This window comes from Anopheles merus, chromosome 2L (genome assembly GCF_017562075.2).
Source record: "Anopheles merus strain MAF chromosome 2L, AmerM5.1, whole genome shotgun sequence".
NCBI classification, from domain to species: domain Eukaryota; kingdom Metazoa; phylum Arthropoda; class Insecta; order Diptera; family Culicidae; genus Anopheles; species Anopheles merus.
The window spans coordinates 38874587-38891144 of record NC_054083.1 but is presented as its reverse complement, the minus strand read 5'-3'; the positions used below and the strand labels follow the sequence as shown (position 1 = coordinate 38891144).

General features: G+C 47.7%; 2 protein-coding genes across 10 annotated transcripts in view; both read right to left on the bottom strand.

The window, feature by feature from the left end:
* Positions 1-2088: 2088 nt before the first annotated feature.
* LOC121592148 (GPI ethanolamine phosphate transferase 3) lies at positions 2089-6435 on the bottom strand. Its single transcript, XM_041913519.1, has 3 exons — positions 5936-6435; positions 2785-5856; positions 2089-2715 (listed from the first exon to the last, which is right to left on the bottom strand). The coding sequence occupies exons 1-3, from the start codon at positions 6116-6118 to the stop codon at positions 2521-2523; spliced, it is 3450 nt and encodes a 1149-aa protein (XP_041769453.1). The 5' UTR covers positions 6119-6435; the 3' UTR covers positions 2089-2520.
* Positions 6436-7067: 632 nt separating this feature from the next.
* Positions 7068-16558, bottom strand: part of LOC121592147 (tyrosine-protein kinase Src42A) — an 89360-nt gene continuing 79869 nt past the window's right edge. For all 9 annotated transcript variants that reach the window (XM_041913513.1, XM_041913516.1, XM_041913514.1 and 6 more), the window contains 5 exons: positions 11279-11447; positions 11039-11197; positions 10782-10950; positions 10522-10688; positions 7068-10440 (listed from right to left, as the gene is read on the bottom strand). In XM_041913513.1, the coding sequence (XP_041769447.1) occupies positions 10232-10440; positions 10522-10688; positions 10782-10950; positions 11039-11197; positions 11279-11447 (873 nt within the window). In that variant the 3' untranslated portion in view covers positions 7068-10231. The remainder of the gene's footprint in view (positions 10441-10521; positions 10689-10781; positions 10951-11038; positions 11198-11278; positions 11448-16558) is intronic.

The following is a 16558-nucleotide window of genomic DNA, read 5'->3' as shown; positions in this document are numbered from 1 at the left end:
GGGTGGATGGTGCTGATGGGGCGGTGCGCAAACTAGTTGACACAATTGATGGCAGCACGTGATGCATATCGATGATGCCCCCCCCCCCCCCCCCCATTCAATGGAGAGTGGGAAAAAGGAGCGAACAGAGGATGTAGTTTGGCTGCAGATCCCGCAGTCAATCGGCGTCGTACTTTGCATACAAACAGGAAAAATGGGGAATGCGTCGCTTTGCGTCGATGGCAATCGAAACGACTCGTGGTGCACCAGCGCAGCACCACCGCGGTCGATTCTACGCGACTAACTGTTAATGACTTTTGGCCAGAAGGTGATCTAGTGAGTGGGCTTTTCTAGGAGGAAAACAATAGGTTCAGTGTGGCGTAGCCAGGAGTGATGCGATTGGAATCTCGCATCTATCGATGTGTGCACTGCATTGTTTCATGTTAGGTATGCACCTTCAGCAGCTGGAATGCAAGCGCAGTTATATTAGTTTAACACGTTTTGCCAAGGTAATTTATGAGTTTTATGGTTTTTCGAAGCAGAGCTAGTTAGTTGTGATTAGTTTAATACATTAAAGAACTATCAGTATCTCCTGAGAGTTGTGTCCAAACATGTGTATTATGGCAATTCTTGTGTATTCTGTCATCTTACAGGGTTTCTCATATCTGTGGGATACTTTATTGACTCTTTCTTACGGGAAATGAACATAATGTAATGGGTATTGGACTGTACAGCACCCTTGTTGGACAAATCCAATAGGAATTTCCTAGGAGTCTGTCCATAAAGAGTCAAGGAAGTGTCCCACAACTATCAGAACTCCTGAAAAACTCTGTATCGTGTTATTATAGGCATAACTGAAGTATTTTATCATAATTTGACAAAGGAAAAGGACTTCAGAGAGCATTTAGAACGTCTCATTTAGATTACGATCCTATTAGATACTAATTAAGATCCACTCAGATAACAAGCTGTGATAAAATTTTTAGATTATTTCTCTTTTTGAATTCTATCCACTACATACATTTTAGGAAATTTTCCACATCCTCGGAAACCTAGTATTCATAGGTTGATCTCATGTTGATCATTTCACACCAAAATCAGTCAATCAGTGTCTATGGTAGAGGAATGAAGATCCACAGTGAACATGCAGCGATGAGACAAACTACACAAAAAAGAGTTAAAACTGTTAACGCTGCTTTAGTAGACGTTTAAACCACGAAGCAGTTATTGTGTTACTATCAGTGGCGGATTTAGGGTGTGGGGGGCCCTAAGCGTTAAAAGGATTGGAGGCCCCCGCTTGGTGTCGACCGGGGGGGGGGGGGGGGGGGGGGGGGTGCATATGGTTGCATTAGGTTTTGAATCAAACACACTTTAATGGTTTGCTCGCGGGGGGGGGGGGGGGGGTTCAGAATCCTTGTACTGGGCCCCAATAGTTTATGAGTCCCTTCATCCATGGGGCTCCTAACTAGCACAGAAGCTCTTGCTGAGACTACTGTACACATTGTTCTATATGCTGGAATTACCATACACGGGGCCCCTACATTGACGGGGCCCCCCGCGGCCGCTCAGTCCGCGCACCGTTAAATCCGCCACTGGTTACTATTATTAAAAGATCGATTCCGAACAGTGCAAAAAAGTCGTTGCCTGTTACATCTTGCGTTATTATTGCCATTTTCGTGTTGCGATGATCTGTTTTTTCATATTCTTAATAGTGATTACTCAAAAAATGCATACTTATAACTAAACAGATGATTTTTGTAGGCTGTTGGCCTAGGCTCTAGAACGATTTAAGTTTACAACGATTATTTTAATGAGTTAAGGCTAAAAAGCCTATAAGCAATACAAATTATCCGTTTACACAATATGTTTTCTTCTTGTTTCACTTTAAGATAATCGCTTATTTTGCAAACAATTGCGAATATTATGCAAACTATTAAAAACTTTAAAAAATTACAAAAAAAAATGAATCCGAAGCAAATGAAGCGTTTCTTCTCAAGCGCGAAACGCTTGCCGCTGCTACTAGCGCCCTCTAGCTGTCAGTGTGTGATATTTATCATTACGAAAGGAAGAGCGGCTTTCAACCAAATGAAACACCGAGAACAATTAGAATTAATTCTATCAATCGAAGGCTGTATTTGTGCAAATGCAAAAGTTAACAACGAAAAAAAAACCAAAAAAACACTAACTTCATTGTGCCGGACGTGCTGGGGTGAAAACTTCGCTCACCCCCTTCCACACGGTACGACGAACTGTCGGTCAAATTCATTACTAGTTTCTACTAAAAAAAAAAACAAAACCTTATCTAACAGTGGTGTCTCAAGAAATCCTGTTATGGTCAGTGAGATACAATACCATATATTACGGTTCCTCCTCCCTTACTACAGCGACGAGCATTACGGAAGGCTGAGATACTGAACACAAGACTAGAGCAGGTGGTGATGGTCGTCGTGGAGGATGATGGAAAGGAGATCCTACCTCCAGGGGAAAGAAATGCAAAAGGCGCTACCCTAACTTACCCTCGCTGCCTACATCTTCTCGGTCCTATCGGCTCTTGTTGATGGCCGTTATAAGCCCGCTGACGGAACGATGCACCCGTAGCAGCAGCAGGAAGCCCAGCACCACCCCAACAAACATGACGTAGCTGGCGATACCTTCGTAGATGAACCGGGGGGCAAAGATCTTCCACACCATCAGATGGCGACAGTGCAGCGTGCAGGCAAACATGGCACAGAATATCTACGGAAAAGAACGAGAAGAAGGGTGTGTTAATTTGCTTTCGTTTTGGGGGTTCTTCAAGCAACTTACCCTCAGCGACTGAAGCAGAATCAACTGACAGGCCGTCTTGAACACGGTGCCGATGAACAGCTTCTCATTCTCGTACAGATTCAGCTCCCCCTTGGTGATGTCAAAATCGGTCACCCCGTCCGCCACTTCGCCCGTCTCTTCCGCCTTGTGCACGGTAACGCTCCGATACTCGACACTGCCACCGTCGGCCGTCGTTTTCCTTAGCGTATTGCTCGTCTCCCCCTTTCCGCCGCGAACGGGCGGCATCGTGGTCGAAGCGTTCGGCGCTCCCAGCGGTGTCCTGGGAGCGCTGGTGACCGGTCGCTGTGCCAGCGTTGGCCACATGGAGTACACACAGAAAGGCACAAACACGAGCAGCGGAAACAGCACCGACAGCAGAAACGTCACGGAGAACGTGTTGAGCAGGACGAGCGTACCGGACAGGAGGTTACTGCCGTCGAAGTGGTACGTTCGCCCCACGAACGCCGCATTCCAGTCGATCTGCGACAGGGTGGGCTGGTGAGCGGTCGCAAAGAACCCGTACTGCTGCAGTATGACCCAGGTGAGGAGCGTCGGGAAGGTGGGTTGAATGCAACCGGCCAAACTGGTGTGCGACTGTTCGTACTGCAGGATGGAAGCGATAATGCCGTACGCAACGGCCACGCAGTTCACGATGATCAGTCCCATCGTGCCGTGGGAGCCGAGCAGCAGCGCCAGCGTGATGGTGAGCAGTGCCCCGGCAGCAACGAACACGGACGAATAGACCGTCCCAAGACCGCACACGATCGGTATGTCCGCCGGGCTGACGCCGTTGGCGACCCGACCGCGAAAGTTTTCCTTCAGCTGACGATAGATTTCGGGCGCCAGATTGCTCCGCTCACCACCGTACAGGACGTTCAGCACGTCGGTGCGCTTGGGCAGGACGTACAGGAGGAGGGGCGAGCCAACCAGCACACCCACCTGCACCAGCAGCAGCCCGTACACGACCCAAGCCAGCGCGTCGACGTGCAGCTGCGGCACACCATTTTGGACGCCCGCTTTCGACACGGTAAAATGCGCACAGGTGCACACGACGGCCACGGTTGGGCCGTACCGGGCCAGCAGCACGTTCACGCTCGTGCCGGTCAGATTGCCGCACGCTTTCAGGTACATGCGGCTGCAAACGATGTACAGGACGAGGGCAACGCATGGCAGTAGCCCGATGTCGGCGCTCGTTCCACGCCTTCGTTGCCCTTCCGTGGGTGAGGTTGCGCTGGGGGCTTTCACGAGATGATCCGTACAGTTCGCTTGCTCCTCCCGGCAGCGGAAGTACCCGCCGGACAGGCGTATCATCACCAGCGCGAACAGGGTAAGCGCAACCAGCTTCGCAAGCGTTGATTTACGCACCGCCGCCCAGCGCATTCGAGGGAGGGCGAACCGTCCGCCTAGGCAGTGCAGTTGGTAGAGTGCGGTCAGGAAGAAGCCCATCAGCACGTACGAAAGGATTTTCTGTTCCTGCACGATGAAGCTGTTGGCGAAGAAAACGCACGTGGTGAAGACGAACGAGACGCGCGTCAGTAGGTTGGAGGATCGTTTCCAACTCGCCATGTTCTCCGAGATGGACGCCCAGTGGCGTATGGCAAGCAGGGCTAGCAACAGCACGCTCGATACCGATCCGAACAGAATCACACCGTGCTGGGCCGAACTTAGCCCAAAAAGCTCATGGCAAGCGTACCCGGTTTGAGCCGCAAACACCACCAGCAGAAAGGCGTACGAGCTGTTGTTGCCCTCGGTAAACATGGCCACCAGTTGGTGCGCGGATGAATGCACAATTAGAATCGCCATCGAGAAACAACCGAGAAAGGTGATGAGCAGCCCGTGCGAGATGAGTTGCGGATCAAACTTGACCCAGATGCGCCGGTAACCATCCAGAATGCCGCGCAAATAGTGACGCAAATCGCCCGAGAAGCTCTGGAAGGCGGCTTCCGTGTACACACTGTTAACACGCTGCGTTAGCATGAGGAACAGGTTTTCCGCGTCGTCCAGCTCCTGCTCTTGGTCCGGTTCGAGCGGGCCGGAGGTGTCGGCGATCGGTCGTGGTTCACCGTACTGCTGGTAGTAGTTCTGCACTTGACGAGCGTTCTGCCACAGATGCACCAGTGCCAGCTGGTAGCGCAGGAAGCTGTCAACGCGCTTGTCGGGCAGCAGCTGGAACATGATCTGTCCGAGGTTCGAGTACGGCACCGGTACGCCCAGCAGGGTGGCAAGCGTCGGCACGAGATCGATCTGTTGCATCGTGTCCGCGTGTCCATCGTACGCCCGAGGCAGCAGTGGACTTCCCTTCGAGTAAGCGAACAGCAGCGATTCCACCTCATTCTCCGTCTCACCGCCATGGTCACCGGTTTGCGTCATACCGTGGTCACCGATCACGAGCAGCGTCGTACCGTCCGCCATCTGCTCGGTAATGTTCCGAATAACGTCGTTCATTTCGCCCAACTTCCTCTCCATCTCATCGTGCACCGGCCCGTACCGATGCCCGCAATGATCCACGCCGAGAAAGTGAGCCACAATCAGATCCCAATCCCCGCGGGCCATCTCCCGCGGCAACTGCCGCTCGATCGCACTATCCACCGTGTCGAGATCGTAGATGTTGAAGCTCGGGTACGCGTACTCCCGGGTAAACCGGTGCGGGAACAGCTCCGTCCACGTACTGTCACCCAGAAACACACTGGTGCGATTCGCACGCACCACCTGATCGATCAGATTGTCCTCGTTGATTTCGGGCGACGCAAAGTTGGAGCCAATGTCGATGAAGGTGGGCAAGCTCCCGGTCGTGATGCCCTTCAGCCGCTGCATTGTGGTGGTCGGTGGATCGGCCACAAACTTGAGCCGCCTGCTATGATCCGGATGCTTTCGCAGCAGCTCCGTCATAATCGGAAGCTTGTTTTCGTACGGTGCCGGCTGCAGATTGTCCGGATTGTACAGGCCAAAGTCGTACCGCAGCGCGTCGATTACGAGCAGGATGACGCGTGCCTTCGGTGGAAAGCAAATGCCGGCCGCAATGTCGACGTCACGCAGTATCGAGGAAGCCTTCTCCGCACCGGCACATTCACTCTGTGTGTGCAAAGGGGAGGAAAAAGGAATTAGCGAAAAGGAACTGCTAAGAGGAACGAATCCAGTGTCCGGGGGTTACCTTCTGGGTGGAACCATTTTTGCCATCACTTTCGCACCGATACTGGTCGTAGTTGATGCAGCTGCTCACGTTCGTCTGGGCGACCCGGGTCAGCAGGAAACCCTTGGAGAAGAGATGTATGCCGGCACTGATCAGCAGGGCGAACCACACCAGCACAAACACAAAGTTTCTACTCTTGGCCATGGTCTGTCTCCTCGGTGACCGCCGGTCACCTTAGTTTAGGAGTTTGGTGGGCCCACACACACTCACTCGCTCGCTCGCTCGCTCGCTCGCCTCCTTAGCAAATCATCTAACTTGTGGCACGTCTGTCCACGGATATTGCACAACTAAAGCCTACTGATAGGTGTGGTGCTTGTCTGGCGCAATCCACTATCAGAGCAAACAGCAGCACCACCGCACGAATGCGCTAATTACGGTGATAATAAAGATATTAAGGGATTGACGGGGAGGGAAGTTCAGCTAGCGGCCAGGCACAGCGACAGACAGAGTTGTTAGTTTTTTTCTTGCTCGCCGACTTGTTAGCCTGTCTCTTTCTTTCCCGTGGGGTTGTGGCGAGTGTTGCTGGTGCTGTCTTTGTTGCGCATTGTATTTTGGTTGAGCTGTCATCGCTCGCGAGCGGTTCTGTTTATGCGCGCGGGTTGAGCTCTCTTCTAAAAGGCGTGCCGTATGTCTTTGCACTGTACAAATCAGCTGATTGATTCGAAAGGCAGAAAAACCGTTGCGAAATTGTGTAAATTGTGCAAATTTTGCTCAATTTTAACGGATTGCTCAATGAATTTGTTTAAAATTTGTTTTTAAATCGTAATATAACAACAAGCATTCGAATATTTGTTCTAATTGTCAAAAAACAATTCAAAATCGATATAAAACAGACCGCAAAACGCATAATATTCATATAGTTCTATGTTTTATTTCAGTTTTCTGCGACGAACTTAAATCGCGGGTGACGCCAAAGGAGAGCGAGAAGACTATGGAAACCTTCAACTATCTCCCCATCGGCCACCCACGTATCCTTCTTATCATCCTGCTGCAGTACACGTTTGTTTTCGTTTGTTTTGTTTCGTATGTCTCTATTATCCCTTCTACCCCGGTTTTGTCTGGTGTCAAAAGATAATAGTTTTCCGGTTTTTTCCCGTTTCACTTATCGCTATAATCATGCCGAGCCTTTGCTTTACTCAGCTACTTGCATATTTGTTTGCCCGTTTCATCAACACACATTTACACTTATACCAAAAAAAAAAACAGAGAAAATCCTATCCATAGTGTATTATATTCGACACGCGCTGCTCTGCTTGCCTTCACATTTAAAAAAGAACGCGTGAATGTGTATGATGGTGCTGGCTGCTGCTGCTGATGCTCCTTTTAGCGCCTACTAATGAGAGCCTAGTGCTTTCGGAGAGAGAGAAATATATGTGTATGTATGCATGTATGTATGTATATTGCGTATATATGCTATAGAAGATGAAACTTTGCAAAGCTTTATACAGGGTGGGGCGACTTCAGCATTGTTCAGAGTGTGTGTTGAAAAAGTTTGTCAAAGTTTGTCCCCGCGTTCTCCTGCTACACCGGATCACTTGCTCAAAACGATCACTCGATCAACCCTACGCAAACATACAATTGGGCTTTCGTTCTCACTTTTCTCACGCGCCTCTCGATATATTTATATATATTTGCAATAAAAACACACACGCACAATTACGGAATTGTGATGCATTTTTCTCCTTTAGTGAAGGTTGCAATATGAGCTCACTGTTTTTTTTTTTATATTAATATCATTTGTATTTCTGTTTACGTAGAGTGTGTGTCCTTGTATTCGTCCCAACGTCTTTGTATGTGATTTATTGTGAAGGGGTCAGGTTTTTTTTTCGTTTAATTTTCCATTACAAATAGCATTTGTAAATAGATTGCATCATCTTATCATGTGAAATTTGTTTTATTATGTTTCCTGTCTCCTCTCTTCTTCCTGCTTCTTGGCGCGCAAAACCAATTGAAGATCATTCATTTTACTAGCATGCCAACACACGTCACATCCCTATCCGTTAAGAACTTTGCATCAGGGACAAACTGAATTCAAGATAAAAGAATGAAACAAAAAAAACACGTACATGATACCGATATCGGCTACTGGGTTCACTAACACGGGGGGGCTGTGTACGAGAGGGGGATAAAATATGAAAAAGAGTGATCTTCATTCGAAAAAATAGTAGCTAGTAGAAGCATCGATCGTAACATATTTACACTTACATTATATACTTGTGTGTGTGTTTTCGTCGTATAAAGTTCCAGTTTTTGCTTTTTTAAATGAGTAATGGGATGGTGGTGAAGCAAACGGAGGAAACTACCACTAACCACTAAACTCTGCTACCACTGATGATACTGAGAAACGATTAATTAACACGTACCGAGAGAGTTTGCTTAAACATAAATGCACCCGCATTCCACTGTTCCACTTCCTTTGCTTACCACTTCTCCTTCCCCCTCCGAGCCCCGAACTCTTCTGATGAACGCGAGTGAATTAAGAGATTGATTGACTTTTGATTGTTTCATCCACACCACGTGTCTCTAATCTCGTTGTGTTCGTTCCCCACGCGCGCGCGCCCATTTCGTTTAGTAACTTAAACAAGAAACAAAATTAGAAATAGGAAAAAAAAGAGAAGCGTTTTAAATCATCAGCAAACATTGCTACAGTTTAAAAGAAACAAACAAACGAATATTCAGTACCACATTGTCGTTGCTGGTTCTATGCTCCTTGTATCGCTCTCTCGTTAACGCTAAGCTAGCTCTCTTCCTCCCGCGTTACGATGTAAAGCTTCAGGACAGGAATGATACGACAGGACAGGTGTTAGTAAGTGTTTAGACACATAGAGACTGCTGAAGCTGCTTTAAAACCTGTCAGCGATATTACGAACGAGGGACGCCACAAGCACGCACACACCCGCATGAAGCAGCTGCCCGAGGAGTAACAATTAGAGCAATCGTATCAATGTGCATTTAAAAAAACAAAACAAAACTCAGTAAAAGCAGCATACCAAGTACAACCTACACGAACTGATGTTGTGCAATTAAGCTAACACTGCACGCCTGTGGACGAAGGTCAAGCAAAAACGTACGATTTGCAAAAGAAACAAGCGCGCCGATTTCTTCACTAAAAACAAACAAAACAATCCTCCCAAAGGGGGGACAATTCATACACGGAGTAGTAGTGCTGTGACCCTCAAGCTACTATTGAACTGCAACATTCGATCCGGAGTCAGCATAGCACACATAAAGCATTCTCTTACATTCGCGAACTGTAATGTAAAGTAGTGGACGTACGTGGAGAGCAACAAAACCTCGAGCATAAACTATCATAAGCGCGAAAAATAAAGCAGAATTAATAGAGAAATCATCTATGTGTGCACACCAACTGGGGGGGTGTTAAGGAAAGGGGGACAAAAATTAACACAAAATACCACAAAAATAAACCCCCTGACAGACGCGGCACGGTGCGCACGGTCTTCGCTTTCTTCCCGCTTTTTTGCGCTAATAAATCACACTACTGCTGATTGACCGTGCACGATTGGCATATATATCTCTCTCTTTCTCTATCGTTCACTAAATACGCTCAGTTCGGGGAAGGGTTGCGTCCTTCCTTTTTTTAGCTAATCGATTCGGGGGACGACTTCAACATTGGCAAAACACTAAACTCCCTCCCTGACTCAAAACGCGTTTTTGTTTTCCTTTTCCCCGTTTTATCTTGCTGTCCCACACCCCGGGTTGTGCGCGCCTGTGACACAGTTTTTTTGTTTGTTTGTCGTCTTCCCGCTCCTAATAAACCTAGTTTTTTTTAATACGCCATATTACATATTACAGTATATGTATATATGAGAGCTAAGCAGCGGTGACTGTGTGAATGTGTGTGAATGCATCGTAGAAACCTAAATAAATAGCCGAATAGTTGCTGCATTGCCCCCACCATTCCGCTCTCCGGAGCCCCACCGCATATGAGTGATGTAGTTAGCAGCGTCTCTGCGTCTCAAGTAAAACAAACGACCCGACCCGGACTCGGGTGTACAATGTATATGTACGGGGAAGAGGAAGAAGAGCCACGGTCCGGTTGGCAGGGGGGAATTGGGCAGAAGAGAAAGAAAACTAAACCCAAAAGGGAAGGGTGGACGCGCGCAGAGATACCGGTTGTTAGTTCCGGGCTGCAATCACTGCTGCTGCTGCTGCTGCTGTTAATGATGATGATGACGAGGTTTGCGCTCCCGGCGACGGTAGCGACGTTGAGGGATCGGTGGCACGGCCGGACATTTATCAGAAGGGTGCGGCCTCCTTGTATTCACTTGGGTCCATGGTGAAGAAGTCTTCCAGCTTCCACTGGAGCGTCTCGAACGTGGGTCGCCTCATCGGGTCCTTGTTCCAGCACTCGAGCATAATCTCGTACAGCGGGGTGTTGCAGTTCTGCGGCTGCGGCATGCGGTACCCGTGCTCGACCTGTGTCAGCACTTCCGCGTTTGTCATGCCTGAAGAAGGGTGAATGAAGAGGGGTACATACATTAGCATAGGCATTTAATGACAAAAAACCAAAAAAAAATAACACTTACCCGGATACGGTATTCTGCCGTACGTGACCAGCTCCGTGAGCAGGATGCCGAAGCTCCACACGTCGGATTTGATCGAGAACTTGCTGTAGTTGGCCGCTTCCGGAGCGGTCCACTTGATCGGGAACCGGGCACCGACCCGTGCCTCGTATTCATCCTCTTTGATTAATCTGCAAAATTGACGAAAAAGAGGCATTGTGAGTGAGCAAATCCTTCTTTTTCTTTCCGGTGGCGCTTTCTGCCCTTTCTCCCCACCAACGTACCTAGCTAATCCGAAATCGGCTATCTTGACGATATTGTTATCACCGACCAGCACGTTACGTGCGGCCAAGTCACGATGGATGTAGTTCTGGGACTCGAGGTACGCCATGCCGGCCGCAATCTGGGCCGCCATATCGATGAGCTGGGGCAGCTTCAGCGATCTGCCCTTACCTGTGTGTGTGTGGTTTTTGTGAGGGAAAATGAAAAATGAATGATTAGCAACCAAAAAACAAGAGTGTGAGCACACACACACACTTACCCTGCAGATAGTCTAGCAATGAGCCGTGCTTCATGAGCTCTGTGATGATGTAGATCGGTTCCTCCAGCGTGCAAACGGCGTACAGCTGGATCAGCTTGACGTGCCGCAGCTTCTTCATGATCTGTGCCTCGGCAAGGAAATCCTTCGGATCCATCGTGCCTGAGAGAGAGAGAGAGACAGGGAAGAATGGGTTAGGTATTTGATAGGAAGAAAGCTCCTTTTCAATGCTCCTTTCCTTACCTGATTTGAGTGTCTTGATGGCAACCGGGGTGGTGTTGTTCCAGAGTCCTTCCCACACGTCGCCGAACTGTCCCGAGCCGAGCTTGCGCACAAACTTGAGGGACGTTCTATCGATTTCCCACTGATCGCGTGTGCGATGAGATAGACCATCCGTGACAGGTTTCTCGATCTGTGAGGAAGGAAGAGGGTCGTTTTAGTACACATGTTTCGCTTCGGTGTGTTGTTGTGCTTCATACTTAATAGCGTTAGGCGTTGTACAATACAAGGGAATGAGGGGAAACATATTAAGAATAATAGCAAGCAAGAAAAAAACGGCTTAACAAGAGAAACAGTCACATTGAAATTCAACATTAATGTGTACAAATGAAACGAACGGGAAGGAATGGGAGAAGGTTTACACTATCAATTATGCGTACACAGCAGCGAGGTAGGTCGTCTTCGTTCCGGAAAGAGACACTGGTGTGATTTGGTTTTGTGAGATACGAAACACAGACACACACAAATGGGTGCAAGAAGCGCCTCGCTACAACCATTAGACACCGAGGCGACAGCAGCACCTCGGAATACCTTCTACCACCACCAGTGCGCGCGCGATCGTGCGCTAGCATCAATAAATACTACAAGGCAAGAACGGTGGAATGCGACGACGACGTTCTTTCCTTGGTCAATGTCCAGCAAGCAGGTCACAGAACAACAACGACGCCAACCACCCGCTTCGAATTCGAATTCTGCTCGTTCGTGAAGGGAAGGCGCGCGCATCTTTCGATGATCGCCGTGTCGTGTCCCGCCCAAAGTGTAATTAAACTTGCAAAACGAACGTGTGTGTGCGCGCGCGAAGAGGTGTGGTGGCCGTCATGCCGGTGGGTAGGAAGAAAGTCGTTTGAATGCAAATGCGTCCCGGTACACCACACAAGCGGTTGTATCGTGGCAGAAAGATGAGCCGTACCACGCTGTCACACACACCCAACAACGAACAGTGCGTGTGTGTCAACTAAAGCGCTCCTCAGGTTGGGCTGAGTAGGCGAGGAAGCAACAAAAAAAAAACATCCGCTCACTGTGTCGTTGGCCGCGCAGGCGCAGCAGCGTTTCTTCCGGCAATGTACAAATAAATTCGCGCGCATGAAGGGTGGTAGTAGGCGCAAAAGGTGGATCATCTTCTTGCGCGCACACGAAAACGCGTTTGGAATGTGCGTTGCTAAGGGGGTAACAACTGTACTGTACGCTTCCGCAATCGGTTTGTGTGGTCTTGCTTTTTTGCTTTTTTTGTTTGTAAATTTCGTTCTAACATTTTTAAGCAACAGGTAGCACAATTCCTCCCGCTTGAAATGAAAGTGAACGCGCGCTGGCGACGGAGGGGCAACCACACAAAGACTTACCTTTGTACACGCCGTACCATTGACGTCACGCAATAAGCAGCGTTCACACTCCGTTAACTTTATATCGCTCGATTCTGTTCTGTTCTTGGGCCAACAGAAATTGGAAGTACAATTTTCATTCCCAACCTTCTAGAAGGGTTGCTTCTTTGCTGAGCGAAGATCACGATCGCAAGGGGGTTTGTTGAGGGGTGTTTGGGTTTGCAAATTGCGGTTCGTCGCCTTAAGTCTTTCTGGGCGCTGCTTTGTTGCATTGGCGATGCGCGCGTTTGAATAAAACGTCCGTTTCCGGAGATCGTGTACGTCAGTCTCGTCCGAGAGAGATTGATCTGTGTGTGTGTGTTATGTGCCCTGCACCACAATCGTTCACTTTTGCTCCTTGCCTTTTCGCTTGAAAATAGTGTAATTAAAAGGCGCAGAAGTTATTTTTCAATCTTGTAGCTAAAACACCAGGAAGAGATCAATCAGGATAGGGGCACATATTGAGCCGTCGTTTTGTTTCTTTTACCATCGGCAGCAATAATCACGCAAAGCAACAGTTGCATTTGAGAGAAGATGTATGCAGTGCAGATAGCACAGAGGTATGCGCCTGTGGACTGCATGCATATTGTGTGTTATTGATTTTTGTTTTGTTCTTTATGATAAATTGCAGTACATTTATCATACGCCATTCCTTGCTGTGGTTGCTGCGGGCAGTCTACCCGGGTGCGTCAGTAACACCCGACCGATGGGGCTGTTTAGTTTTGTACCAGATAAATTGGAAACTGGAAATTGACCGTGCTTGCTTCTTCATACGATTTATTGATTTGCCTTGCGTTATTGGTTCGTTCACTTCCGTGTGTCGAGCTGCAGGGGGTGCTTTTAAATTACCCACACACACAATTGTATGTAAAACAGTGGTGAAATATTGTTCAATCGAAAGCGGATAATAAAGCGGGGCGAAATTTATGTTTCAATTAAAAAAATCAAACTGATTGAACACACACACACACACACACTTGTGGTTAATCAGATTGGCTAGAACTTGTTCTAGAACGTAGTACAAATACGCAGCACCACTGCGATGGAGCTTTATCCGAACGGCATAATCATCATGTGCGACATCGCGTTCTTGTATAGCTTTGTGTACCGCGATCGATTGAAGCTTTGGAGCTTTGTGAACCGATCGAACGGTCGCAGGGGGCAGTTAAACGGGTGCGCGTTCGTGTGTATGTGTGTGTATTTTATGTCTTGAGTCGAGCATCGCATATCAAATGAGATGATGATGCTCCGTGTTTCATGACGTTACGTTTCTTTGTGGGTCTTTTTTTTGCTTGCCTGCTCGCTTGCAAAACAAGCCATGACAGATCATCCATCGAAACGCCACGATCGAACGATCGGAACACCACCAACAGCACACCCTACACAGGGTAGGAACAACGTGGCCCGGGAATGTGGTGTGCGGTGGTGTGTGTGTGTGTGGTTGTTTCCCTTTCCTTCCCCTTCCACCAATCTCCCAGAGCAGCCGGCAGGAAGCCATTGAACGCGTTTCTTTTTTTTTCGGTGTGTTTTTATAGCGGCGACGGCGGCGGTTTGGCCCGTTAGGATCCAAGGCCGTTGGGTGCATTGGAACAACGCCGCACGGTCGCAGCGTCATTCGCGAAGATGACGTTTCGGGACGTAGGGGTGGGGTTGGGAGTTACAACCCCTCATGGGCTAGAGCTGCTGGGTACCGTTAGGTTGGGGAAACAAGGAGGATCAACTGTGCCGGTAAGGCCTTGCACGAAGAAAAGCTTCTATTGCTGGTGGGGAAATGCGTACACAGGGGTGTCGTTTATTTACAAAGCAAGAGATTGTACAATTTATTTACATAGAAATCATAAAAGTTTAGGAAGTTAAAATTTCAACTTTTTATAAAACAAAGTAAGAGGCACTAAAAAGGAACAAAGTTAAACACTAATTGTAACCATTAAAATCAACACTGAGGCCTAAACTGTTACCATTTGTACACTAAGGGAGGAAAACTACGCAACATCAACTAGCTATGTTTACGTTTACTGTACACAAATTCATTCTAACGGATAGCTGAAGACAATGGAACGGAGCATTGCATGGAAATTCTATGTTTAATGTTGCATTTTTCTTAAAAATTGATCATCAACGACGGAGTGGAGAGGGCGGGAGTATGCTGTAGTCAAACAAACACTGCTTCCTACCTCAAACAGCTGATAGTAACGACTTGACTGTGCAAATGATTGATGTTGATATGTTGAGATGACGAATGAGAGAAAAGATGGTGAGGTTGTTGTAGTTGATCGGTTGGTTGATTTTATGGTCGGTTTGAGCATTCCATTTATTGGTTCCCGTTCGTTTGTTTTGTTCAAAAGTGAGTTCGATAATTTTAACCGAATGGAATTGATTGATTTTGATCGTTTTTTCATGGGTGCGCGCGCACGCGAATGTTATTGCGTTTAATCCGGTTTGTTTTGTGTTTTAGTTTGATGATGAAGGTGAAAATGTTGACAGTGAAAAAGGCGCACCAAAAAAATGAAGACGATAATACACCGCAACCGAAGGTTAAACAGAGAAGCAAAAGAAAATAGAGAAAGAGAGAGAGAAAGAGAAAGAAAGATCTGGTTAGAAGAAAGCTCGGGACGCCCTTGAAAGCGGAGAGAGAGAGACAGAGCACGGACACGTTAAGGAGGAGGAAGTACGTTCGCACGAGCTAAAAGAGACTTTTTAAACGCCCGGCGACGAACCTTTCAGAGTGACGGATGGTGGCGCGCCCCAACACACCCGCCCACCCACCGACCGCGCGACCAGGACGAGACAATCGCCGTGTGGCTCGCGAAAACGTTTCTTCTCCGGCCTCTCTGTCCGTCCGGCCGGTTTGACGTAAGATTTAAAACCATTTCAGGTGACGACGAGCGAGGAGAGCGATAAAGGAGCGATCATCGCGAAACATTCGGTCAGCGGAGCAGCACTAATGGCGTTTGGGTGTGTGTGCTCCTACTCAAACTCCCCGCCATTAAACGCAGACAGACGACAGGTGTGGCGGTCGGGGGAGCTGGTGTCATTTTTACGAGTTGGGTTAATTGGATTTTTAGTTTTTCAAAAGCGACGGGAGTTCAGTCGATTTTAGCCGTCAAAAATTTAACCATTCATGGTGGGCTGAGCCACATTGTAGGGGAGGGAGCATTTTTTTATTGTGTTAAATATACCCAACTATTGCTTGATGGCAACGACTGCTCCACAACGGGACAGTGCAAAGGAAAAGGAAAATGACATCAAAAAGAGATTTGGCGAAATGAAGGAATAACAGCTATAAACCGAATCTAAACAGGGGAGGTGTGTTTTTTGGAGATAAAGAAAATCAATCAACCAAGAAAGCACCATTGGTCTTTCATGTGCTGTCCTGCTGGAGGAACAGTATGCGGGAATAGTCAGATTTCGTACTGAGCTGTGAATTCCACCGTTTTGGGATGTATATGGGATGGCAAAATCAAAGCAAACAGTGCAGAAGACGCACATGTGGGTGTCTAACGAGTCAGAAAGTATCTATAAACATTAATCGTTTCTTCTTTTTTTTCGCGTAGAGAAGAACCACTGTCATAAAATGTTCTATTTTGCTTGTAAAAGAACACATTCAACATGGAAAGCGAAACTGAAAGAAAGTCCACAACAAAACGTAACGACAAAACTAACGCAAGAAACGACCAAAGCATCACAAACACACAGCTCACATGTGAAACAGAAGGAATTTGCGCGAAATAATAGAAACGTTCTACCGATTGTAAGAAGCGACCGAGAATGAAACGATTTCACATAGAAAACCAAAAAAAGAAAGAAGCAAACTCGCGAAGCATCTCACAGGGCAAGAAGGAAAGCGAATGCCGTATTGCATGAAACCGATTAAAGGAAAAGAAAA